Source organism: Lissotriton vulgaris, chromosome 6 (genome assembly GCF_964263255.1).
Source record: "Lissotriton vulgaris chromosome 6, aLisVul1.2, whole genome shotgun sequence".
Lineage (NCBI taxonomy): Eukaryota > Metazoa > Chordata > Amphibia > Caudata > Salamandridae > Lissotriton > Lissotriton vulgaris.
In genome coordinates this window covers 590,495,904-590,523,653 of record NC_141694.1, presented here as the reverse complement: position 1 = coordinate 590,523,653, position 27,750 = coordinate 590,495,904, and the positions used below count along the sequence as shown (strand labels likewise).

The window sequence follows — 27,750 nt, the reverse complement described above, 5'->3', positions numbered from 1 at the left end:
GAGGGAGGCAGGTGGAGGGCAAGGAAACAGGCGACAACAGTAAAACCTCTCTTTACAGTGAACACAAGGGCTTTCTGGATGCTTATGTACTATATAAAAAATTAAATGGCCTCAACTCTTTTTTGGAAGAACGAATTGCATTACAGAGTCACAACTCCACTCCACTGAATGTACCTACTGTATTTTTTGTGTTCACAATTTAGCAAATTATTTTCTTTATAGTGTTAAAATATCTCTGGCGGCAGCCATTTAATATCATTAGCATACACTGACTTGCATTTAACTGGTGATCTTGTAGTAAAATCAACTCTGACCTTGTGTTACAAAAGTTGAGAAGGAAACCAGGTTTGTAACATTACTATTTTCAGTCAATAACCATTCAAAGAAACTGGCAACAGTATCAGAAGAATCTTCGATAAATACAGACAATACTTGTGTTAAAAAAAGAACACATTAAGAGTACTTACTTCTTCTATTAACTTTAAATTTGGTGATTGTGAACAAAGGCAGACAAGGTAAATCTGTTTAAAATTGCCTTTTGTTCTAAGGTCTTGGTGTTCTGAACAAAGCTTTGCTAAAATTGTTGCTTGGGTTATCTGACTTGCTTTAAGCAGATGTTTAATTCGCATCTCCAGAAGAATGGGTGCCTCAAGGGCAAGATACTCGTCCACTGCACCAAAACAAAAGATTAAATATTGTTACATTCTCAGAACCCGAAAAGAGCTAGAAAGCATTAAATATCACCCAATTTAGAGAGCTAATAAATATCTTTCCAAAAGCACATAACACGTTAATAAACTGCAGCATATTCTATTAGTTCCGCCATTGGTCAGTTCAATCAAGGTTTGCTTTTATTGACAGCTCTATACAAAAAATGTTTTATTTAATGGAAAAATAAATGTAACCCTGACTATTGGATAATTAGCCCCCCAACATCTCTTCTCCCTCCAAACACACACACACACTGTTGAGAAAGCAGGCCCTAGAGTGTAAGGGAACAAAGTAGACAAGTAATACTTGAACGTTACTTACTTGTAACAATGGCTATGCAGTTTCTAAATAGGAGGGCCATATGCCCTGTATATCCCATATAGTTGTTGCAGGTCTCCAAGTTAAAGCAATTTTTTCCAAATGATCACATTTTCTGGTGTCAGCCATGGGTGTGCCTGAAAGTAGATGACTTCACTATACAAAGGTCATTATGTTCTGCACAGCCCGTAGATTTTTTTTTTTAATGCCGCTTGTTTGTGAATCACTTAATTGTCTGTGAAATATACAGCATGTACCATTTTAAGTTCAAACGTTTACTGGATATGCCACATCTTAATCAAAATGAACATTAGTGTGCAAAAGGGAAAATTGCTTACCTGTTGAAAACTTGGCTTTGAAGAGACAATATTTTCCGCCATCTTGTTCGGGTTTTAAAAATCAGTTCCAAATACTAGAACTTAATAGGCTGCATATTTAATTGAAAACACTACTGTACAGCCCAGTTTAAAAACCCCAAACCAGCTGAAATGTAGAATTTATGAGGCAGGGCACACGCAGTGCCCAAATAAGACACTTCACCTTTTAATTTAATTCCAGAGAAAGGCAATCCTTCCATCAGGCAGTACATGATCTGTGACGCAGTTCGCTTTGAACGAGAGAAAAAGGCTGTCTAAAGTAACCAAAGTTCTTTCTTTACATCTGGTGGTTCACTTGGAAGCGGGGGAGGGGGGGGGGGGGGGGGGGGAGTCGGTTGTTTAATTCACCACATGTCTTAGGTGTGTCTTAAGGCTCTTTTGTTTTACATGCCTCATCGCGGCAATACCTGCAGTAACGGTAACTACAAACATTAGATGAAGAGGGCCAGGGTGGGCCCGCCCCGCCCCGCCCTGAGCTAAAAGAAACATACTTGTGGTATGGGTCATTGCTATGCATTCTACCCTGTGATGCGGCCGGCCCATTTTGGGCTGTAGGCGGCATGCTGTGTTACCCCATCCCCAATGTGTGCTGCCAGTACGATTGTACTGTCGCAGCAGGCCTCTGGATGTTGGACATTTCTGTTCGCTACACATTGCACTTACTGATAGTGACATCTGAACAACATGCTTCACTATAATTTATGGTTGCTGCTCGAAGGTAGATTACGCAGCCGGCCCGGTTAGGTTGTTGGCGGCATGCTGTGTTTTGGTTTTTCTACTTCCCTTTGCAATAAAAGATTTGATTCTAAAGTAACAAAAGTCTTTTCACCAATATCCTTCTCAAAAAATCAAGATGGTTGGTTATGGATTCAGAAAGAATGGGTTGCTTGTTTTCTGGTTTGGCAATTCAAGCTGGACTGTTCCTACTGGAACAAGATCAAGGCCAATTTGAATATCCTGGACCTATTCTGAGGTGGCATGGTTAGTAAAAGAATGATGTGCACAAATGTGTTACAGCTTAAAAGTGTTAAATATTTTTACGACAATAAAAACTAGAAATGGCAACAAAACTATATATCAAAGGAATGTGCACTCTGCACACATTGAGAGTGACAATGATTTTGATGAAAACATAGTATAAGCACTGTACAAAAGACTTTTAGAAATAGAAAACATTCACATATTTTGTGTTTAACATGACCAATAATTGGTCATGTTAAATGCAGAGGGAGCCAGAGAGCAAGAGCGCAATTGAACGCCGAAAACGCCAGATCGCCATTTCTCCACCAGCCGGAGGGCAGGCTGCCGACTCGCAGTCCTGCCGCTTATCCTGTCGCTATCCCGTTGTGCCCGCCAAGCAGGGGTGCAAGAATTATTCAGGGGAGAAGCAGCGCAGCGGAACGGCAGGAGCGGGAGCGAGGGCTCCGGGGCCGTCCAGCGGCCTGACAGCCTGACCACAGCCATCAGCCCACAGCTGACAGCCCACAGCCGACAGCCGACAGCCGACCACACAGCTATGTAACCAGTGAGCAGGAGTCGAGGAGGGCGGGTGAGACTTCGCGCAAGTGGCGAGTTGCAGGCGGCGGGTGTGAGTGGTGTGCGCTGAGACAACATCGCCGTCTCCACCCTGCCACCGCCCCACCATCGCCATCTCCTCCTCAATCACCGTTAGAACCGTTAGAAGCCATACCACGAGCCACGAGCCCCAAGCTTTCAGCAAGGTGCAAGGTAAAAGGTGTCACAGGTGGGGGAGAGCGCAATCCCAGAAGCTACCCCAAAAGCGCCGAGAGTCCAACGCCAGCTCCCGTTGCTGATACGCTGGAGGTGGGCGTGAGCACTGAAGCTCCTCGGCCGAAGGGGAGCCCACCTGCCCGTCTAGCCTGTCCAGCCTAGCTAGTCTTGCTTAGCTCGCCTGGCCCCTGGGCGGTTGGGGGCCCCAAAAGCTGATCCGGAATCGTAAAGCTGGAAGCAGAGGAAGGGCGTTGGGGAGACAGAGAGCACTGGAGTATTGGAGCAACGCTGAAGTCTGAATCGGAGGACAAGAGGATCCACCCACTTAGCCACCCCATCCATTGGTGTGCCAAAAACAGAGGCAGCCAGACAGCAAGCACCTGCCGGGGACAGGGTGGGGGGGGGGGGGGGGGAGGAGGGGGGGCGGGAGGAGGGGGGGGTACTCGCAGCAGCACATGCACGCAGAGTGAGATCAAGATCAAGACTAAGAGCAAGAGTTTTTCCCCAAAGGTCGTGCTGGACGGAGAAGTGGCTGACAGCCCTAACTGGGGGAAAATGAGGTCAGGGAGAACTCGACGACCGTTGAAAAATAAAAAAAAAAACGAAAAAAGTCACACGTAGCAGACACATCCTGGGGGGTTCAAGCGGGCCAAAGTGAGAGGTTGGTCTCAGCGCCCACCCCCAAATCGACATCAAAACTCGCAAGAAAGTTGGGGCTCCTAAAATTATTTTATTTAAAAGATCAATTGCAGCGATTTACACGCCAAAAGCTGAAGCCATCAACTTACCAAACCCAATTTCCGTAATAAATGTTCTATCCTCTCTGGACAAAAATAAGCCAAGCACGAGCGACAGGCTAAAGCCCTGCACACAATCTAAGGGTCCCACACCCAAGGGAAGTACACTGACTATAACCGCACAAGTACAACATCTAAACCCCAACGCAGGGGAAATCGACCACGCAGAAACTCGAAAGCACACCTTGGTGGATGCCTCCATAAAGGACTACAGCCGGAAAACTCCTGACAGCACAACACCTACCGACGTGGTGTAAGTAAACGATTCTAAAGGTCCTAGAAGACCCAATGAGGGTCCAACAAGCCTTGGCAACCTACACGCTGAATCCCCGTGCGATGGTGACCCATGGCACAAACCATTGTTTTTGTCAAACGACTTCGAACTGGAAGAACTGACGGAAAGAATATCAATTTACCTAGAAACTCAAGGCAGAGCATTACGATCTGAGCCAAGTCTGAAAAATCCACACCCATGTCTAGGTCTGGCGATGTCTACTCCTCGAGGGCTAGTAGAAAAAAGAAACCATCAAAACCTTACTATAAATGACAGTAACATCTTGACAATAAACGATCCTTACGTAAATCAAACTGCACCAATATCCATCTCGTCGGGCAGCTCGATGGACATTGATACTCAAGGAGATCAGTCGTCCAATTGGATTAAGACCTTACTAAGCTCTTAAGATCAAGCCATAAAAGTGTTGAACTTTCAATCAAATAAAATGGAGGTGCAAATTGACCTCATCACCCTAGTGGCAGGCCACATTGCAGGCTTAAACTTAAAAATGGACGCACTTACCTCACTTTTAAAAAATCAGGGGAAATTAGAGGTCCAAACAGGCTCTAATAAACAACAGCTTTGATGTGGTTGTGGCTCAATAATTGAAAAATTAGCAAGCTTGCCGGCCATTCTAATGGACATCTTACGGGAGGTAAGACACCCTCACAATCCAGCTGAAAAAACCACAAATCTTACACCGGAAAAATCATACACCTCCAACAGGCCTATCATAAAGGAGCACTTAACTAGTAATTATCTAAAGGATTTAGAACATTTCCCGAGGGAAGTGGGGCCAGAAAGATCAGCACAAGACCAGGAAACATCATCACCCCCCCCAAATATCAGTTGAAGCGGAAAAAATTGCCGTTAAAGAGGAAAAAACAGCAACCAAGAGACAAAAGAAAAAGGCCAGGAAAGCCAGATTAAAGTACAAGCAGCAACAATCTACAGACCCAGGCAAGCTGTTTCCGATCTTCAACGCAAACTCCGCTCAGGACTCCAACTTCGATTCTCCTATCATGCCGCAAGACGGCTAGGAGGGCCCAATTCAGCCGCCAGTAAAACGAGAGTCCCAAACTCCCTTAAGGGAGGACAATCCAAGGCAGAAAGCGACAATAACATCTGTCAACCAATCCTGCACAATGAACTTGGTACCAGCGAAAGTTGCCAGCGGTTCAAAGAAAAAAACACCAGTACCAAAGAGCGTCCAGATTCACAGGGAAGGAATTCCAAATTTTACCCGGATTGCCGAAAATGGAGTACCAGAGCAAATAAGGACCAGAGAAAATACAGGAGCCGACAGAGGGACAATGTCCGTCAAAATTGGCCGACAATAACAGCCCGAACTCCGCCGGACTACAGTCCAGCCGCCTGATACCGGTATCCCTCCAAAAAAATAAGTCAGGAGGAAATCTAGGACCACAACTAAAAACTGTATCCACCCGCATGCGTGTAACCGTTTCGGAAACTGAGCCGACCTGTGCCTTATTACAAGATCGGCAAAACACTTTCTTAAAGGAGCATCATAACCCAGGTCTAAACCAACGTCCAACTAATCAGACGACGTCAGCAAACACGGACCGGGAACGAGACCCCCCTCTACAACGCCCAAACTTAACGAATTTACGAAGCCTCAACTGTTTAAAGATTCCAACGACCATCTGGAAACTATACACCGCATCCTAACATTTATTCCGGAATACCCATCAGAGGGGCCTCAGGATTCCATAAACCGAGGCAACCTTCTAAAACTGTTCCAGGAAATAGAGGAGCTAAACGAGATAACATCACAGGACCTTCTGACAGTCGAATTTAAAAGAATCCCCCATCATACAGAGTCTGAAGTTACCATCACAACGTGGGCCTCAAAAGCCATCGCCAACAAGATATTCGGCACAAAAGATCACTTCGAAACATGGGGCATCTCGCTTGTACGAAACACACGCCCAAGATATCCATTTCCGTTACAAATAAACATCCACAACGAATCAAAGGCAACAGAAAAAAACGTCCTCCGTTCTCCTGTCTATTAGGAGCACGTGCTACCTCACCTGCCGCTGCAAGCTTAGCGGACGGGGAAATCGTGAGACACCAAGCAACCAACCAGGCAACACGGCCGGGATATAACAGACTGGTCCTGGGTCCCCACGTTCCTGTGTAAAAAGGGACCCTAACACAAAGAAACATTTCTCATCATCTCCATGTAGGATGGAGGAAACGCAGAGTGTCAAAACAACCTCAACAAAGATCTCACTATGCGCATGGAACGTACACGGATTCCAAGAAATGAAGCTGGACCATGATGCACAATCCTTTTTTTCCAACCAAGATATAATCCTGATTCAGGAGTCATGGAAACTAGCACCAAGCGTAATGCCAGGCTTTAAGACCCACCACATCCCGGCAGAAAGACATTCAAACTTTGGGCACCCCCGGGGAGGTCTATCAACTCATATAAAAATGTAACTGGTCATCAGAAGCACTGGATGTAGGCCTCAATTTGGTACAAGTGACCAGAATCACTGAATCCATGTCAGTTGGGCCCAAACAGTGGCAAATCATAACCCTCAATGTTTATATCCACCCGGACAGGAAGCTACAACAAGAAAAACAAATTAGCCTGACGTCGCTGATGAAAATGATGCAAAAAACTTATCTAGGATGTCCACTATTAATCGCAGGGGACTTCAACTGCAACATAATTGGTAAACATAGGGCAAAAGGAACCACACGACTGCCCAAAGGAGGGCCCAGGTTAGCTCTCGATCTAAGAGACCTGGGTCTGACTATCTTGAATGGCAATACGCCGGGGGACAGGCCGGCAGGTATTACGTACCTGAGTGGAAGGGACCACTCAATTATAGATTACACAATAGTAAGTGACGACTTAATTCCGGGCATTGAGACCTTTAAAATCGTCCAACGGCCAGAAAGTGACCACTTCCCCCAAATAACTTCCCTAAACTCTGCACCCAACGTGGCACCGAAAATATCAAGTTTACTACACCAAGCCTCTAAATTCAATTTAAAGAAATTAAAATGGCGAGGAGAAATGCTGGAAAAAATCCAGCTCGCCGCAACAGCTCGAAAACTCGAGTTAGGGCTGCAAATAAAGGAGGACCTCGTAAAAAATTGGGAGCAACTGGTCGTGGACCTTCTTCACAAATTTCCAGCAACTTCAGGTGTATCGAGTAAGTCTACCCTTAAAAAGGAGGCCTGGTTTTCCAACGAATTAAGAACAAAAAAAGGAGGGTAGCGAAGGAGGTCTGACTTTTAGCTCGGCAAAAAAAACTGTGGTTACAAACAAATAAGGGGGACCTGATAGAAGCCAGAAACGCTTATAGAAAGGCAATAAACATCACAAAATCTGACTATAAGGAGAAGCTATGGCATAAACTACTAAGTGCAGGAAAACACCCCAACAGTCGAGAATTTTGGGGTATCATTAACGACCTAAATAAAGGACCAAAAACTCTACCAGGAAGCGGGAGTAGGAGCAGACTCTTGGACCCAACATGTGCAATCCCTCTACAGCATAACAACAGCAGGCCTCCCAAACAATACACGGGTAACAAATCCAGTAGAGAATGGCCAGTTGGGAACTTACAACATAGGTACAGTAGGACCGGGGTTAAAGGACAGCTCAAAAGAGGAGACTATAGTCCCAAAACTAACCACCAGAGGGGAACTCTGTACTATCATCACAAGGCTAAAGGCTGAAGGAGCACCAGGCCCAAACGGGTTGCCCAATGCCATCTTTAAACACGACCCGGAATTCTGGGCAGAAATCCCAACGCCACTTTTTAATCAAATTTATCCAGACACACAGGTACCTGCATCTTGGAAGGGCAACGTGATTCATCCAATATTCAAACATGGCGACCATGGCAATCCAACAAATTACAGACTTATATCGCTGATAGACGTCGAAGCAAAGCTTTACGCCTCTTGTATTCTCCTAAAGCTGCAAGACTGGATTGAAGAATCTCACAGAATCCCCTGGTTTCAGACAGGCTTTAGCGGAATATGGTGACAATTACCAACTTAACTTGCCTGTCACTATTAATGGACAGAACAGCAGCAAAGGGTGCACGATTGTATGCCTGTTTTGTAGATATTAAATCTGCCTTCGACAGAGTTAACCGAGGGCGTCTATGGGGTAAATTGCAGCATTGGGGGACGCCAACAAAACTAATACAGGCAATAAAAGTTTTACATAAAGACACATGGGCAAAGGTTAAATTGGGAAATGGAGCTTACACAACGAGGAACATACCAACACACCAGGGCCCAAAACAAGGCTGCGTTTTAGCGCCCACCCTTTTTAACCTTTTTCTCTCTGACTTTGCAACAGTGCTGGACACAGATGAAGTGCACCCACCTTCATTGGCAAACTTGCGAATTCCCTGCCTGCAATACGTAGATGACATAGTCCTGCTGAGCAAAACCCCAGTTGGTCTACAAAGAGCCTTAAACATACTATCAGCGTACATAAAACAAGAAGGTTTGTATCTAAACAAAGAAAAAACCAAAGTGGTCCGTCTAGTAGACCCAAAAAAACTTCGATACACATGGACGTCCAACGGGACGAAGGTGAACAAACAAGGTTCGTATAAATACCTTGGAGTTACAATTTCCCAGGGAGCAAAACAAACGGAAAATATAACTGCAATACGCGCAAAAACCCAAAGCCTCATTTTTGCTTATTGGTGGCTAAAAACAAAAATGGACTGTCCGAACCACAATCACCTCCTGAAGGTTATGTTGGCACAAATGTTACCATCCTTGTCTTACGGACTCGTCACCTGGTGTGGCAAGGAAATAGACCTACTAAATAAGCTCCAAACCAAAATCTATAAAGCAGTTTTTAACCTTCCAAAGTGTGCTTCAGCCCCGCAAGTTAGGCTGTAATTCGGTCTGCAAAATCAGAAATATAGGAGCATGAGCAGCTTCGTAAAACTGTGTCACAAGTTAAGATCAGCAGATCCGGACTCAATGGATTGGTTAAACTGGGAAGCTATAAAAAAATCAAGGAGTGAAGGGAACCCTGTGCCCTTGGGGAAAACATCTGAAAATCTGTGTAAAAGAGCTGGGGTTGGAAGTCACATGGGAGTCCGTGACGGACAAAGCAACCATAAGTAGATTAGCCAACAAGGCAGCAAGGATGAAATCTTTTCAAGATGACAAAGCGTCACTTCTCAAACGGCGACATGGTTGGACCATAATCAACTCCTTTAAAGCTGGACTACCGCTTGCATACCTATCCTCTCATTTCAATGTGCACTTAAAAAGAGCCTTTACAGACTACAGGATGGGTATGCACATTTCGAAGGATTTAGCACCATCCTGGAAAGGTAACTACCAGACGGAGAGTTGTAGACTATGTGGATACAAAACAGAATCACTAGCTCACTTTTTGTGTGTTTGTCCGGCTCTCCTGGCACAGCGTCTATTCTTAAAACAGATCTGCAACGAGTTAAAAATCCGCACCTGCAGGCAAACGGTAACTTGTTGGCTGGGAGGGAGTTCAATTATTTTGGCTTGCCGGGGAATAAAATTCTTGGCAGAAGTGAAAAAACGCCTGAGTCTTTTGGAACAAGGACATGGCTAATGAAGCGGGTCACCAACGCTGCCTCAATCCTAATGACTGGTAAATCCTGCACAACTCACACAATAACATTTTGACCCTAAAGCCTGCGGGAGTATCCCCGGATGAAATTCTTTTTTAAACTGTTACATCATTTTAACAAAGGAGTAGTCTAATTTTTTAGCAAGCATTTTGTCTTTTTGTATTATAAAATTATTATGTGGAAATTGTAATGATTTTAACTAATTATGCAATAAATCCTTTTGACTTTGACCAATAATTGATTTTCTGATGTCTGAAACAATACTGAAATGATAATTTTATAAAGCATCTGCTATTCTACAAATTAATGCAAACTAAAATGAGGAGTCTTAATCACAATTGTGCAAACGTTTATAATGAATGTAAGCCTTCTTTTATTGCTTCCATTGTAATGCACCATAGACATTGAATGTTGATGCAAAAGCTATATGCAGTTACTTAGATGAATTCAACTTTCTGTGCTGACATTGTTTTGGGGGTATCTTAGATGTCCTAAAATTACAATGTTAATGAGTTTAATAAAATTATTTTGCATGTAGGGACTTTGTTAATTGTGGCAATAGGCCATAGTTAGGATTAAACATCTCTATGCAACCATTTTTGGACAACTTCTATTATTTTCATATGAATGTTTGATTGAATTCACTATGCTTAATTCTAATCGCATAGTCATTTCTTCATTAAAATGGACTGCTTTTATATGTATTAAGTGTCTTTTTTCATATGCTTGAACTTTTCCATGGACTGATGAGAAGGAAACTTGCTTCACTTCTCACTAACAGTTCTGGCCAATGATATACTTCTGTAAAAAATATTGTTGTCCAGAGATTTTAATTTTTGATTTGTGCATTTGTATCATTAGAGAAGTCATTTAGATTGGGTAGACATTGCTAATCCCGAATGGATTTTTCTGGATGAAATTTTTAAAAATGGTGGATGTGTGCAGTGATGACGTAATATTTCAGGGACCATGAAACCTATATACTTCATTCTGGTGTCAAAATATAGGATTTTGGGGGTCAAGTAGTCTTATAAAGACAGAAAATAACTCCTAAAAGCAAACCCTTCGCCATTTTCCAAATGGCAGCTCTATAATGATGTGCTTTAGCCATCATATTGGTAATTTACTTAAAGATGGTTTTTATTTCAGGTTTTCTGTTGATTCAAACTCGTAAACATGAGCGAAGCAGGGTTGTAGCAGAGGAGCTTTACCTCGAGACAGTGTTGCTAACTACATAACCTGAGGACTCCCTCCACAAAGAAGAATGTGTCATACACCAAACTTATCTAAAATAAAAACTAACATCAACTGCAGCTAGACAGAAGAGAGTTCAAGATGCCGCAGAAATGTGGCAGGACTAAGTTCACAAAAGATTGAAACTTATGGGTGAAGTGGATCACATATTTTATCAATGTAACAAGTGCTACAAGTCTTATCAAGTGGGAAAAAGTCAGCAAAAAACTTGTCAAAAAATAGCAGAAACCAGTAATTCACTAGAATCAGTCTTCTGAGAAAGCAAAAACAACCAAATCCATTGTCCATCCACTTATAAGATCGACGACAACCCCTCATCCACTTCTAACAACTGATCAGAAAGCAGAGGATCTTCAAAGTGTTATCTGTGATTAAGCCAGAACAAGGGCAAAAGTGATTGATGAAAGAACAAAGTACAGAGTATGTGAGTCTCCAAGAGCAATCCTGTTTCCACCTGCAACTAGTTTCTTTCAAGAGGAGGTTTTCAGCCGTGTAAAGTTGACATATACAGCGAGGTCAATGTATTTGCATTAGATTTGTATACCCACCTGAACCGAATGCATGCATACTTTTGAAAATATGAATGTACAAATGAGCTCCCAGCAGCAACTTAACCGTCGGCCTTCAGTTAAATTTTCACTCTTTGAAAAAGCAAATTAAGTTTTGAAGTCACTCGAGTGCCGGCTACAGGTTAACACTCCGCGAGCTCAGAAAAATAAGGTCAACATTGATTAAACTGTATTGATCCATAATAATGAAATTAAGATATTTCTGGTGAGAATGTACAATGACAGAATTAGTTTGTCAGTTTAAAAGAATGGGCCACAGATGGTGTTCTCTGTAATGAGGTCCTCTACGAACAGATCGACAGCCGGCCCTTCTGTCCGTTCCGGAACACCTAGGATTCGGATGTTATTGCGGCAAGCCCTTCCTTCATAATCATCCAGCTGTTGCGACATCCTGTCTTGTTTCTTTTGCAGCTCCTGCACTTGACTTTGTAGCTCCGAGGGGTCTTCCTGCAGGGCATTTGTCACGACCTTCAATTCTTTCACCTTCTCATCCATCTTCCTGAAGTCGGATCGAAGCAGCAAAACCTCTACTGTGACTGAATCCACTGAGGCGCACATTCCACCCATAGCCACCATAACATCATGAAGGGTCGGTTCTGGTCCAGTTGTCGGTGTTCCTCCTGACCCGTCTTGGTCTGATTTCGATCGAATCAACCTTCTCCCCTCCCTTCGCCAGTTGTCTCTGGGCATTGGCTTTCGCCCCTCTGCCTCCCGCCGCCATTTTGAGGGGAACGTCACCACTCCCCTGAGTAGAAGAAGGTGCCAATACACAGTAATCTCTACCGCCGAAGTCTGTAGACCACCTCTTCATGGACCGGTTAGCTCTCGTTACTGGCTGCGTTAGCACCGACACATCTGCCCTCTGCCTTCTCGCATCAGGAAATCGCAATCGCTCCGGCTATCAGGTTAGGTCCTGGTCAACGTAGAGCCCAATACATTTACTCCAGGTGGCTAATCATTCTCTATTCATTAGGGTAACAGCACCAGAGGATCAGTCAATATTACCACCCCTGATGTTACCTGTGATTTTCTCAATTATAAACCACTTAAAGTCTATGTGTTTATGTTTAGCTAAGTTGTAATGCTCCACTAGAGGAGCATTCAATTTCTTGGTTTTTAGGGCTGATCTATGTTCCAACATGCGTAGTTCTCTGCCCGTTTCACCTACATACGCTAGCCCGCATGGGCAGCGCAAAAGGTAAACATTACAACTTCTACAGTTGCTCAGGCTTTTAGCAGACATCGTGAATCCATTACGAGCAACTGACTTTGTGACCAAGCAATGTTCACAGATACTGCAGGTACCACATTTAAAAATTTCCTAAGGCTTTGTTCATCTGTAATGTGGCCTGTGTTTGGAGTCTACTGAATCTATAGGTATTAACGAAGTTTTTCCAAATAGTGTCATTACGCCTGAATGCAAACAGGGGTTTCGGGAGTTTAATTTCCTGTCCTTCATTTAAGATATTCCAATTAGAGTTGACCACGTTTTTAAGTCGAGCTAGAGTTGCTCATGCGTAGCATGCAGTCCAGCTCGACATCTATTGTGGTTAGTTTCCTGGGAATCTGAGACAGCGTTCGGCCACGCGCCTCTGCTGTCTCAGATTTGTCCGTGTGAGCGCGCTTCTGCGACGCGCTTGCACAGACGCACACACAGCCCCTGCTTTCGCTTGGCTCGCATGCACTAACGGCGCACACACACACACAGCCAGCCCCCACCCCGCTGCACACACACACACAGGCGCGCGCACACATACACACGCTGCCGCCCCCCCACTCCCCTGCACACACACACACATACAGACACGCACACACACAGACACGCACGCATACACACGCCGCTGCCCCCACCCCCCCAGCGCGCACACACACACAGACACACCCCCCGCCCCCCTTACAACTAAGCCCCACTCACCGCATCGCCTCCACTCCTGACTTCTGCTGTGCGTCACAACTGCTCCTGGGCCATCCACTCGTGGGCGCGGGCTTCGCGGAAGACGGAAGTCCCGCCCCACGACAGGCGTGACGCTCCCGAACTTCCGGGATGCGCACGCTCACGGCTTGTTGTTAATTGGGAGGCGCATGTTTATCGGACATTGGCGAGATCCTGTGTTTATTTATTGCAAGATCGTAACTTGCATACTTAAGAAATGTTGAGCCATGCCGAGGCTTGAACACTGGTCCCCAGGTCGGCAGGTCTAACCACTAAACCACTGCCTCTCCATCTAAGGATAGCAAATTGGAAATGAGACAACTGATGACATGCTGTATTTGTCTTCCCTATTTTTTTACTTTTGTTACAATGGGGCACCCGCGCGGGTGACGCCATTAAAACAAAAGTAAATAAATAAAAGGAAAAAAACGTCCGGCCGCCATTTTCTCCCCTATTCGTTTATTTTGTTTTCAATTGCTGTACCAGTGCTTTAGCTTGAAACACGAGTGCCAGGTTTACGTCAAAAGTAAAGAAAGAAAAAATGCACATTTTCTTTTTCCTTACTTTTTTACCGACAAGAGGTTCGACCTTCAAAGTAAGCCCTTCCTCCCCCCCTCCCTTCTTCCTTCCTCCGTGTACAGATTAATGTGCCAGTACTGGGCTGTTGTGTAACGGAGCTGGACAACGTGGTAATGTTGACAGTTCCGCAGCAGTGTGATTTGCACTAATAAACTGGCACACAGTTTACTTTTTTTACTTACTCCACGTTGGTAAAAATCCGTGGTTTTGAAATGGTCATTGTGCAGATGTCACAGCACAGCTGCCAGGCATAGGCCCTGCATCTCTTCAGGGCATGCGACCTGCAGAGTTTGCTATTTTTATCGCGGTTGTGACATATGAGGTAAAACGGGACAATTTGATATTCATCACAACGCGCACTCAACTCTACAGTATTAAAAACAGGCTGTATATGTTCTTCGTTAAAAATGTGTCTGTTTTGTGGCAAACATCGTTTTTAGGTTTTGACTGGCCATGCGCTTTGCGCATGTGCCAAAAAACCTCTTGAGTTGTGTGTGTGGGTTTGGGTCGGCCCTCGTCATTCATTGGCTGGCTCCATAAATGGAGCCTAGCCATTGGACGAGGGGCCTGTCCGTCAATGCCGGACCAGACACGGGGGCGTTCCCGAGATTCTTTGGCTTTTGCCGACGTCACGCGACGCCGGGAACGCCCCCGATTCTGTTCCGGCATTGCCGGCACCCGCCTTCCTGCTCCGGCCGTCTTCTGCGTCTCTCCTCCCCCTTTCCCGCCCCCTCCCGCTTGTTGTTATTCTCTGCTTGAGTGCAATGTACCTGCACCCAGCGCAAGATTGCTTGTTGCTTGCCTGACCTCTCGAAAGCCATCGAGCTGAAACCCGACTTCCTGGCTGTAAGTTTTTCATGTGCTCAAATGTCCTGCTGTGAGTCAGTTGTGTGTCATCATTCCTAAAAACGACAGTCTACGAACCTTAACACCATGGGTTAAACGGAACCTTTGGGCGCGGCTGGGGATGTGTACAAACGATGGCTGCTCCCATAGACCCTGGTCGTTTTACTCGCAGACATCTGCTCCGTGCGCCTACAAGTCCATTCTTTCTAAATACCGGTACCCGTCTCTGTTCCTATAGGCCCGATTAGATGCACTTGCAAATGCCTGTTCCGTGCGCCTAGAAGTACATTCCTTTCAGGGACAGATACTCCAAAAACCCTGTTATCTTGACTGGTGGACGCCCACTATCCTCTACCTCGAAGTCAGTCCCTTCGAGGCACTTGTATAAGGTCCATGCTTCTGTAGAGAGTCCTACTTATACTGACAGACACCTCTTCCGAGCGCCACGAAGTCCATCCCTTTAGGTCTGCTCCCATAGACTTTTCCAGCTGCGCTCGCAGACACCTGCTGCGCGCGCCTCACTTCCTTACGGTGCCTTCACGGCACTATAATATCCTGACCAGTCCGCAGCCTTTTTTTTAGCCGGATCACACCCCCGCCCCCCCCCCCCCCCCACCTCACTCCGGAACGCTCTAAACCCCTGCGCTCACCCTTCTAACCCCAGAATGCCTAAATCCCCTCTCTTACCTATACCAGTCCAGCTGCACCCGCTCACTCTCGCTCCTGTAGCGCCCAGAAGCCTCTCGATTTCTTGAACCGTTTAATCCTCTCCCGCTCACCCATCCGCTGCAGTCCCTGGAAGACATTCTCCAGCGTCGCATTCCACCCACAGCGCCTAGAAGCCCCTCGCTTCTCTTACTTGTCCCAGTCCAGTCCCACTTGCTCACAGTCATCCCCAACGCCTCGAGCTCCTCTAACCCGCACCATCCCGTTCCTCCCCCGCTCACCCACCCCAACACCTGCAGTCCCTGGAAGATCTGTCCACACTCTGAGATCAGTTCTGTCCACAGTCGGCCTCCGAGGTCAGCTCTGTCCTCACTCCTCCACCTTGCTGAGCTCTGTCCACTGCTGAAAGCGGGGCGCGCGTTGTCCACCCTTCGCCAGTGGATCTGTCCTGTGCACTCCTCTGTGATCCGGTGGTACAGTCCTCCGCCCCTCCGTGTAAAGTTGGATGTGTCTTTGCTCTTGGTCGCAGATCTTTTGGCCACGCCCCTTTCCCACGTGCTCCGTGGATGCCTCACTGGTGTCTGTTCGGATCTGGTCGTGATTGGGTCTCGCTGTGATCTGGGACCAGTTGTTTCTTTCTTTCTACGCCGTGATCCGTCGCTCCCGATGTCCTGCTCGCTGTCCTTTCGATGCTATCCTATTGGGATCCGGCTCCCGTCAGCATTTTCATTTGGATCAATTATCCTACTCCGCTGGGATCTGTTCCTCCACCCTTGTTCAGTTCAAATATATTTCTCTTTTTCCTATAAGATCTATTCCTCTTACTCCGCTGGGGTCTGTCCCTCTTATTCCCCCGTGGGATCTGTTGCTCTCACACCACAGGGATCAGCCCCACCCCCTCTTCTTCCAGTGGGATCTGTCAGGGTGCTCCTTGCTTCGCCCGTTACTTCTTCGGACCTGTGGGTGTCTGTGCTGCCAGGGTCTGTGTAAGTCACGCCAAGGGTCCTCCGGTCGCCTAGAAGCCCCCGCAAGGTTTGCAGCGCTCAGGGAGCCGTTTCCTTCCCTCCTTTTGAAGTTGCCGTTCGCATTGAATCCCGGCTGCACTCTCTGCGCTCCGGTGGCAGGGAAGGTAGTGCGAGGCTGGATCGGACCCAGAGTGTGAGCCGGGGTGCGGGGACAGCAGCGCACGTGCCGGCAGCACTCAGAAGTGACATCCACAGGACTTATACTCAAAATACTGACGAGCACTGGCGGAGCAGTGGACCCCCGAGGCAGGTGTGTCTCAAAAGCTGGTGCCTCCTTCCTTGTCTTGTGCGCACCGCACTGACACTGCAGGGTGTGTCCTTGCTAAGGTGCAGTGCAGCTAATCTGTGAGGAGCCTGCTGCCACTCTCACCTCTGCAGCAGAGCCTCGGCTTGCAGTGTGTGTGTAAGGGCAGTGTGGGAGCTCAAGGTATGTGCGGATGGACCTCACACCCCGCAGCAAGTGTTGGCAGTGTGCGTCATTGTGGAGAGAAAGGAATTGCACAGGAGCTGGTGGTGTTCATATGGGGCGTACCCCTACTGCCCGAGTGTGTGGAAGGGAGAGTGTGAGGGCGGACAGTGTGTGATGAGACCGCACAGCTGCAGGCGCTGGACGTCTGTGTGTGGATGTGCGTGGAGTACAGTGTGTGGGGGCAGGCAGGGCACGTGCTGAGACACTTCTGTAGGAGGTGGCGGTGTGTGACTGTGCAGGGGGAGGGGAGGGCTGCCAGTGTGCGTGACGTTGCGCGGGAGGTGCGTGACAGAGTGGTGAGAGCGGGCAGGGTGCGTGCTGACTGTCCAGCGGACACCTCCTCAGTCTCCACAGACACCCCCTCAGATTCTGCAGACACCTCCTCAGTCTCCGCAGAGCCTCCTTAGTGACATTTCTGGTAACAAACTAGGAAAAAACAGTTTGACAGAAATGCATCTTCTCCGTTAGGGATTCCAGGACCAACACTTGGGTGTCTGTGGGTGATGCCCCGTGTTGCCATTCTCTTGCTAAGCGTGGTGGTTGTGTACTGCTTTAAGCTTGGCGCATGCAGGAAGTAAGGCACTTTGTGGTGTGTATGTAGTTTGAGGGCAGAGAGTTGTAATATACCTTGCGTGCAACATCTAACTGGCTCCAGAATGCTCTCTCCCCTGACCTTCGGTGTACCGTGAAGGGCCGGCGCGAACTGGACCTCTAAGTTCCCCTCTAGTCACGCTCCCGCCATTGCTTGTTTCGACCTTTTAAAATGTGGCATCGATGATGCACTTAGCACGATCGCCGTGAGCGGCAGCGCCTGGGGCCTTGGTCCTTATGACGTTTATTTGTCGAGGTGAATATAAAAATATTGTCTTTGGAGTTTTTTGCTTTCGGCGCGAGTTACCTCCATCAGTCAGGCGGTACATGAAAGACCCAGGCATATTTGCCATGGTGTGGACAGGGTTGCCCAAAAGCTTAGCGATGCTGGACGCCCCTCCCCTTTCCGATTTCCCGGCTTGGAGTTAAAACCTTGTTGGCGGCCGACCCTCCCCCACTTAATGCTGGACATGCCGTGCGTTCTGGCCAGATCCCTTCACTGTTGCTCCTTTTTACTTCAAAAACATATGCATCCCAATCCCCTTAAACAGCCTTTTTTGCATTTTCGTATTTTTGTCTAGGAGTAGACCCCACCCCACCGTGACTTGCTACCACCTCTGCGTGCTCCCGACCCCCCAACCCCCCTCCACCCCTGTATTCCTTCACTTTCCTTGCACCCCCGCAGTCCGGGACACCCTCACCCCACCGGCGCACACCCTGCCCCCATCCCCCCATGTCCTTCAGACATCTGAGCCCCCAGCTCCAAGCATAGCCCCCCGTCTTGTCACGCCACATCCTCTGCTCCTGAGCCCCAGCCCCGTCTCCGCAACCCTCAACGAGCCTCTAACCATTCGCCAGAGCCCCCCCCTTTTCCGACCACCCGTTAATGTCAGCAACAGAAAACCTGTAAATTGGACTGCAGTCTAGATTAGAAGTGGATGCTACAAACTGGCCGAATACAATATACTAACTGAGAATGTGTGGCATGCTAGTGAAAATCAAATAAAGAAAACATAACACAGCGTGCTAACCGAAATGCACTATTCTGTAGTTTTGTCAAAAAACAAGTGTTGCGAGTAGCCAACTCAAAGGTATGCTTTCTTTGAAATCTAAAGGAACTAAGGAAAAATGCCCTCAGTTTTGTAAAGCGCCGACTTTCATCTTGCAATCACGTAGTAAATAAAGTCAGTTACTAACGGCAGCCCGCGTTGAACACCATCCGACATGTGAAGGGTATAGAGTGAACGGTCCTAGGTAGTTTACTAATTCGGAAGCAGTTTCGTTCAACTTGCAGAAAGTCGCGTTGTATTTCACCAGCACATCCAGGTTACACATAGGGTGCACACGCCCTCCGTACATGCCTTTCTTACACTGCTAACTCTGAAGTGATCCTTTGGACTTCACACAATCTGATCTGTCATGTGCACTTTCGTTGTACTATATATAAAGTATTCTGGTACCCAATCTTTTCCTTAACTGAGAACGTAATTTGTGCACTCCTCCACCCATCTCCTGCCATCCTGTCTCCCTCCGTTCCCAGCATGCCCACCCCGAAATGCAAACGTACTCCTCCGCATTACTCTTGCCACTGTCCTAACCGCCGCCAATACACCCTTCCTGAAAACCATTCTTCGGACTTTAATTTGTTGTTCATTGCGCTCTCACTGCCGGGAGGAGGAGTGGGATCTTGGGTGGTAAATAAAAAAAATATTGCACCAATTAATCCGGAAGCATTGTTTGGAGGGTACGTGTAAAAATACTGTAAAACGTAAGATTAAAGTCGGATGCGGTTTCCGATAGTAATGACTCATTGTAGCAAGCCGACTAGCAATCGTGATGGGCGTGTGAGGCCATTGAAAAGGAGCGCTGCATTTACTTCCGCCTTAGTAACACGTTGGACGGTGACGTCTTCTTAAAGCCCCAGCCATGTACTGGTGTCCATCCCCGTTGTATTGAAAAACGTGTTGCTATAGCTCGTCAAGTTTACTGTGTATGAAGTGGCATGTTTTCGATGTGTTATGTCTTAAATCACTTTTAAATGCTCGAACTCCGTCCAGATCGTGGGTTCTGGTAGCAAGGTGAATGTAATGCATTTTGGTCCAGTAGCCCCAGCACCATTTTGGTCACTTTGTATCACATCTTAATGCCAAACAATACCAGGCGCACACACGGAGCATGCGTAATAACACATTATAATCTTACACATGACGTGTCATTTTGACAAAATTACTCATTTTAAGTACCTTATACTTGGGGGGACTTTGTGTGGCTGTGTGTGTGGGGGGCTTTGTGTGGCTGTGTGTGTGGGGGGCTTTGTGTGGCTGTGTGTGTGGGGGGCTCTGTGTGGCTGTGTGTGTGGGGGGCTCTGTGTGGCTGTGTGTGTGGGGGGCTCTGTGTGGGTGTGTGTGTGTAGGGGGCTCTGTGTGTGTTTGGGGGGGGCCTCTCCGTGGGTGTTTGTGTGTGTCATTTGCGAGATAAAGCTAGTGGCATTGTAAATGACAATGCCATTTATTTATGTTAAAAAAACATAAATAAAAATAATGTCAAGAGCAATGCCAATAGCTCTAACTTTAACAAAGGCAAAACCATTGCATTGTAAATGCTTGTTTGTTGTTATTTTTTGGGTATGGTCTCGTTAGTAGACAATAAATAAAAGATATTAGTTCTATAGCACTAAAAATGGTCCATACACCTGTACTGAGAGCGCTGATACTAACATGATCGTGTTTTTTATGTTTCGTTAAGGCTTACATCAGGCCTGCTTCGTGTAAAGTGAAAGTGTTTTTAGTAAGTTAATGTGAGCTTAATATATCACGTAAAACGGGGGAAGGTCACAAAGTGGGTTCAGGGGTCCTTCGACCTCAGACCCACTGCTCTGTTAGACTTCGGGAGGGGCATCTGACAGGGGTGCGGGTGTGCAGGTCAGAGGTGGGGCCCCATAGTTACCATCTCGCAGACGTGCTCGGTTAGTACAGCCTCAGAGGTTTTCTGACCATCTGATCGCACATCAGGCAGAGTAATGAATGAACACGGCTTAGAAATCTGTGTTATCAGGCCGCGCGCGCTGACTCAGACTTTCATCCTCCTGGGGTCGATACAAGTGAGTAGCATTTGAGGCGGATGATACGCACCTGTTTTAAATGTAGGCAGGCCGTTTCCTATCGAACTGGGAAAAACTGTATATTGACTATGTTTGCAAGTTCAGAATTTTTCACCTGAGGAAATAAAAGCGTATGTACGTACTCAAATTTGCGTGTAAGAAGAATCTCTAATATTCGGACAAACACATAACTATCTCCAAACCTTATGTAATGGTACTGGATGTATAGTTAGCTTACCAACTGTCAGTTGTGGCTCCAATACAAGCGAGTTATGACGCCGGCTAACCCGCTTGACAAAACTGTGTGATCCTTGGAAAATCGCGGTCGCAGTTCCATGCAATTGTAATAAAATAACTCTGCAACTTTCTTAGAGTAAGGCAATTCATTGTAAGAGCAACAGAGGTCAGTGGTTCACATTTCATTTAATCGCGTTATAGTAGGACGGAAGTCTAGCACACAGAATGAAAGAAACAACAGTATGCAAGCTGTGTGTGTTTTTTAAAGGAACTCGGCAAAGCATCTGAATACGCTAAGTGTATGTTTCTTTACAGCAAGCTGACTCGCTGTAACATTGGCGCTCATTTATACACTCATGCTAGTAACTCGGCCTGAAGCAAATATAGCGCATTCATTATTAATGGAGGATGCAGCATAAGGGTTGCTGACTTTGACAATGGTGGGAGCAGGTTCGAGTCTAACATTGGCTCAACATCCCGTGATTCTGGGAAAAGCACATCTCCCCGTGTCTACCAAACATGAACTTGTCCTTATGTAACGTTACTAGTGCTCATGTGAAGCCAGGGCTTTAAGTGGGGCGGGTCTGGCCGGTGCTCAGCACCGGCAGTTCCAAAAAGTATGTTCCGAGATGGGTCCCTATCGGGCTGTCAATTTTCGCCCTCACCCTCCATGAACAGATACATCTTAACTCTGCGGCAGTGTGCCACTGCTCACTGCCGTCAAGATAACTTCTAAGAGACTCTGTATAGTTCTTTCACAGTCTCATAATTTTTATATATTAAGCAACCATTTTCAAAGCCCGACATTACAAGACAGGTTGGTCACATATGATAAGCGTTTCGATGCAACAGCCACTTTTCTGTGTACAAACCGGTCTGTGACTATTTCGGCATATGCCTCTGTATCTATCCATCCGTTTCAGTCCGTGCTTACTGCCTACTCTAAATGTGCAACCACCTTACAGTCTGTTGTTTTGAATCGATCCACCTTTCTCCATGCTGGGTTAACAATATTTGTTGAAACTCGGGGCCACAGTTCTGAAAGACTTTTTGGCGCTATTATAAGCATGTTTCCCGGGAGAACGCGGTGCTCGTCTGAGTGGACTTCTGTGCTGAGTGGACTTCTGAGCTGTTGTACTGCCTCCGAGCCCTCTAAAGTCTCAGACTTCCACCCCTCTCACAGCCATACCCTCAGCGTGGACAAACTTAAAGCGCCGTGGTCCATTTTTGTAGTGGTTTCCGGCACCCCGCCCAGTTCACAGCTAGCCATACACTTCCAGTAGTACTGAAGTGCACCTGTGTGCTGAATACCCTACCTTCTAAGAGGCTCTTGCGATCCAAAATGTGTACTTTTGATATGTAGTGAATTATTCTGTAGCGCTAACTTCGGTGAGAATGGTAATAATTGCTTAGCGCTACATCTCAAAAGTCTCTAACTCGCCTTTTTCCCTTGATGTTTCCGCTCTGAAACCAAACCTGACTGGAGCTAACCCGATTTTAAACCAACATTGTTCCTATGTTTTACTTTTACTTTGAACTGTAGAAAGGCGTATGTTATAATCGTTTAATATATGTATTTATGTGGGGACGTAAGGCTAGATTCACAGCATTGCCCTGGATAACAGCACAAACGAGGCAGACCTGTGTTTAAATATATTCGCGATGACAGTGGACACCTCTAGGGAAGGTCTGAACCAGAGACAGCATCTCTGCTGGTCCTGGTGAAGCGTTTATATGTGGACAGTTGCCCAAGCACCCAGCTATGTGCTCGGCTCCCCGCTTCCTTTCCACTGGAAAGGGAGCTGCTACAACAACCCCCTTCCCTATCCTGCTCACATGTCTCTTTCACATCCCAGTAGAGGGTTTGTGGGAGAGGGAGAGCCATGTGCCTTAATCCAAACCACGGTGCTGTGTTTTTTTTTAATCAGTATGTACACGTTTTGAGGGTGAAGTTGTTTAGTAATTTCATAATCCTGGCAGAATTGATCGGTGTAAATCTTGGGAACAGGCTTTCTACCCGAGAAGGCATAAAACATTATGCTTTAGACGTCACCCTGGCACAAAAACGTATACAGAACTTTACAGGTGGAATCCAACTGAGGTATTTGTCTAACTATTCAACCATTCAGCCTTTCTACTCGCCCACCTACCTTTTCATCTGTCAGCATGCTAATCCGTGTATGAATACCCATTCATCCGTCTGTCTATACACCCTGCGGTTTAATAAATCAATGTGTTTTCCATCCATTCCACAAACTATCTTTTAATTTCTCCATCTGTCTTGCCACCAATTTATCAATTCATGAATCCATCCAGTCACCCTCACACCCCTTCACCCTCACTCCCCTTCACCCTCACAACCCTTCACCCTCACAACCCCCTCACCCTCACAACCCCCTCACCCTCACCCTCACACCCCCTCACAACCCTCTCACCCCCTCACCCTCTCTCCCTCTCTCCCTCACACACCCTCACCAGTATAGCATAACAAAACATAGCATAACAAAAAAAGTATAGGATAGCAAAACATAGCATAGCAAAACAAAGCATAGGATAGCAAATCAAAAAAGAGCAAAACACAAAGCATAGCATAGCAAATAAAAATAGAGCAAAACACAAAGCATAGCATAACAAAAAATAGCATAACAAAAAATAGCATAGCAAAACATAGCATAGCATACCACACACAACAAAACATAGCATAACAAAACCTAGCATAGCAAAACAAAGCATAGCATTATAAAACATAGCATAGCATAACAAAGCATATCATAGCATAACAAAACATAGCATAGCATAACAAAACACAGCATAGCATAACAAATCAAAGCCTAGGATAGCAAAACATAGCATAGCAAAACAAAACAAAACCTAGGATAGCAAAACAAAACATAGCATAGCATACAGCATCACTCAGGGGCACCACAGCATCACTATGCGCTACCACAGCATCACTGAACGCCACAGCATCACTCGTTCGCCATCACTCAGCGCCACCACAGCATCAATCTGTGCAACCATTCAACAACACCTGGTTCAAATATGTTCTCTCAATGTTTCAAGCTTTATTACAAATGTAACAAAAAGATGTTAATGTTTCACTTATGTTCTTGGATTTTCATCCCAATAAAATACACTGAACATAATCGTCACAAAAGTTATTTACAAAAGTTTAAGCTATTGCCATTATAAATTACAATACTTTTTTTTATTTAAGTATTAATTATTAAAATTAAAAGCTATTGTTATTTGTAATATCAATACATGTGAGTCACGTAAATACAACACATTGAATTACAAATGCTATAGGTGTCACATTTTCGAAAGTTAGAACTATTGGCATTGTAAATGACAAAGCTATTAATTTTGCAATTTTCAAAAACAAAACAAATAAAAAATTTGTCATTTACAATACCAATAGCTCAAACTTTCCTAATGCGAGACCTATTGCATTGCAAATGCTTGTTTATTTTATTGCTGACATTTGAAAATTGCGTCACAAATACTAGGCGTTGGTCAGTAACCTCGTCCCTTTTCTTATTTTCCAGGTGATTCTGTTCTAACATGCTTTCACGGTTATGAAAACTAAAACGTCTAAATGCTTGTTTTATAAGTTTCTTTGGATACCCTCGATCTGAGAGTTTGCTTTTCAGATTCTCGGAGTGTTTGTAAAAATCGTCCAAAGATGTGCAGTTTCTCGGCAAGCAGAGAAACTGGCCAAATGGTATATTGTCTCTGTGCTCGAGGGTGATAGCTCCTATAATGTAATAGTGTGTTCTTCTCTGTAGGCTTTGTAAAAAGTTCAACTGAAAGAAAACCTGATGTGTTTTTAAAGGTGAAATCTAGGAAGCTAACTGCGATATTATTATATTGAGCAGTAAACTTAAGATTAGAATCTCCCAGGTTTAACCACTCTAAAAATTCAAGAAATATAGTTTCTTCACCCTCCCAAATGAAAAAAATATAATCTATGAAGCGGCACCACATCAAGATGTTTCCCTAAAAAGGCACCGCCTCATTGTGTATATGCCTCTCCTCACAACTGCCCACATAAAGGCATGCCAGGCTCGACGCACAGGTGGCACCCATGCTGATGCCTTTACACTGGAGATAGAGATTCTCTTTTAATAAAAACACATTGTTCTTGAGCACCAGAGTGATGCACTTAATAATGAAATCTTTATTAGCACCTCTAACTACATCAGGGGTAAGAAGCTCACTGATCACTCTAATAGTATCATCCTGAGGAATGCTAGTATACAGTGCTATGTCGAGGGTCACCTACCATTGTTTGATATCGTCAAAGGTGGTGCCCTCGACCATGGAGATTATATGAGCTGAGTCTCTAACGTAGGATTGCTGTTTGACCACCAATGGTTTTAAGAACAAATCTGCATATTGACTGAAAGGTTCTAAAGGGAACTAATGCCACTGACTAATAGTCGCATTGGTGGAGCTGCTACATTTTTATGGATCTTTGGTAATCCATAGATCGCAGGGGTCAGAGCATTGTCATTTTTAAGACATTTCAAATCTGCATCGCACAACCAGTCATTTGATTCCACTTCCTGAAGAATGTATTTTACTTGCTTATTTAAAGCCTCCAGTTTAGAGTGGGGAACTTTTGTGTAGTGATCTGCCACTCCGAGTAGGGCCAACATTTTCTGGTCTTAATCATTTGTATTGAAGACCACAACCCCCCCACCTTTATCCACTGGCTTGATTGTGATACTCAGGTCTTCCTTCAAACCTTTGAGCGCTGTTCTGAGGGCTCCAGACATATTATCGGGGAAAGCATTCCTTAATATTCCTTTAACTTTAGTATCTACAAAATGTTCAAATATTTCTACATTTTTACAAACTGAACCAATAGGTGGTGTGAAAGAGGATTTACCTTTCAGACCTGAAATGTTTTCTGGGGCTACATATTCCCTATTTTAAAAGAATCTGATTAGTCCGATTTTCCAAAAAAATGCCCTCAAGTCTTTTGCAAGAGTGAATTTATTTACTTTGGATGTGGGTGACAAAGTAAACCCTCTGCCTAACACTTCTACTTCATCACTAGTGAATACCCTGTCAGATAAATTTATGATAGGGATTGCATTATTTACCTCACATTCTAAATCCAATATCTTTGGTTGCGACTTGAGATACTCCTGGGGTGGGGGGGAATTCCGCTGGTATTGACCCCTCCCTTGTCCCGGGTTTATCCTTGTCCCCCTTCTCTTGCAATGATCTAAAAAATCACGATAATTCCATGTGGTGTTTGATTGTTGTTTTTTTTTTAATTATGAGCTATTAATTGCAGGAATCATGTATTTTGAATAGGTTTTTTAATTTTTGCAGGGCACTTTGGTACCCTTTGATATGCTTTTATTATGTATTTGTATGTGATGATTTAATATTGTGATTCTCATTATCGATATATTAATTAAAAAAAACTGCTGTACTCAGAATGGAGTTATTCCAACTGTCTCAGCGCTGACTGTCATAACAGTTGTATTGAGTAAAACGAAGAATATTAATTCAAAGGGAATCTTTATAACTACATGCTTGCGGAACCACATGGGTGTTAGACGTTAGCATCGCTCAGAGGCCCAAATACGAACTAATAGAGAGGTCTAAAGAAATAGTATTATTTTAAAATAAAATTATTTCACTGTATACCATCTATCTCTACTATAATCCCATTTACTTACAGACTTTTCATGCATTAGCAGTTAGTATACAACTCATTTTAGTTTCAGCAAAGCAGATGCTTAACACATGAGTTTCTAAGCGGCCATTTTCAATGCTATTGGGCAGAAGCAGAAATTTCCCTCTAAGCATAAAGAAGGCATTCTGCGTAGATGTAGTTGACGCATAAGCAATACAGGTTCCCGTGTTAGTAGCCATCTTTAATCACACTTGGGTTACTTGTTAGTAAAACACATAGGCAAGCTTCCTCTACCTAGAAATATATGAAATTTGATGCATATTATTATCAAAATACAATGTTAATACTTTTATTACGGATCAGTTCTTTATTGTTTTCACTGTTTCCAGTGATTCTTTTCACAAGATAGACTTTAGGGAATACTATTCCAAAATAGCAACTCCCATTCCATCTTGCGGGTAGCCTAAAATAGACCTTATCTCCACATATATTATAAATTCCGCCTTTAAATCCCCATCCTCCAATAACCAAAAAGTTATGTTCACATTCACTGGAACCAATATATGCATTATTATAGTCAGTCTTTAATCTATGGAGACCGATCTTCCCTTTCTTTTCGAAATCTAGAGACATCTCCGCATGAGTCTTGCCAGGTGTATACATGCTTTCCTTCTCAGCTCATGTTGGAATATGACTTTTCTTTTCACTGGCTTTCTTCTGAAAATCCGGTCTCTTTTCTTCTACTTAATTTACAAATATCTTTTCTTCTTCTTTTACTGAGCATGTTATATCTTTTGCATTTTTTAAAAGAAAAATTCACCCATAAACCGTGCTGCTAGGCTACTAAGTACTGAATTCATATCCTTCCGAACAGGAACCTCTGAAAATATTAAATCTAAATTTGAATAATATTGCAATTTTCCTTTTATTACACAGACTTGTTAATACATTACATGAAATGGCATATGCTAGCGGTAAATG

At 44.9% G+C, this 27,750-nt stretch overlaps 1 protein-coding gene across 2 annotated transcripts in view; it reads right to left on the bottom strand.

The window, feature by feature from the left end:
- Positions 1-27,750, bottom strand: part of ZNF292 (zinc finger protein 292) — a 635,852-nt gene that overhangs the window by 235,545 nt on the left and 372,557 nt on the right. For both annotated transcript variants that reach the window (XM_086926593.1, XM_086926594.1), the window contains one exon: positions 468-670. In XM_086926593.1, coding sequence (XP_086782719.1) covers positions 468-670 — 203 coding nt within the window. The remainder of the gene's footprint in view (positions 1-467; positions 671-27,750) is intronic.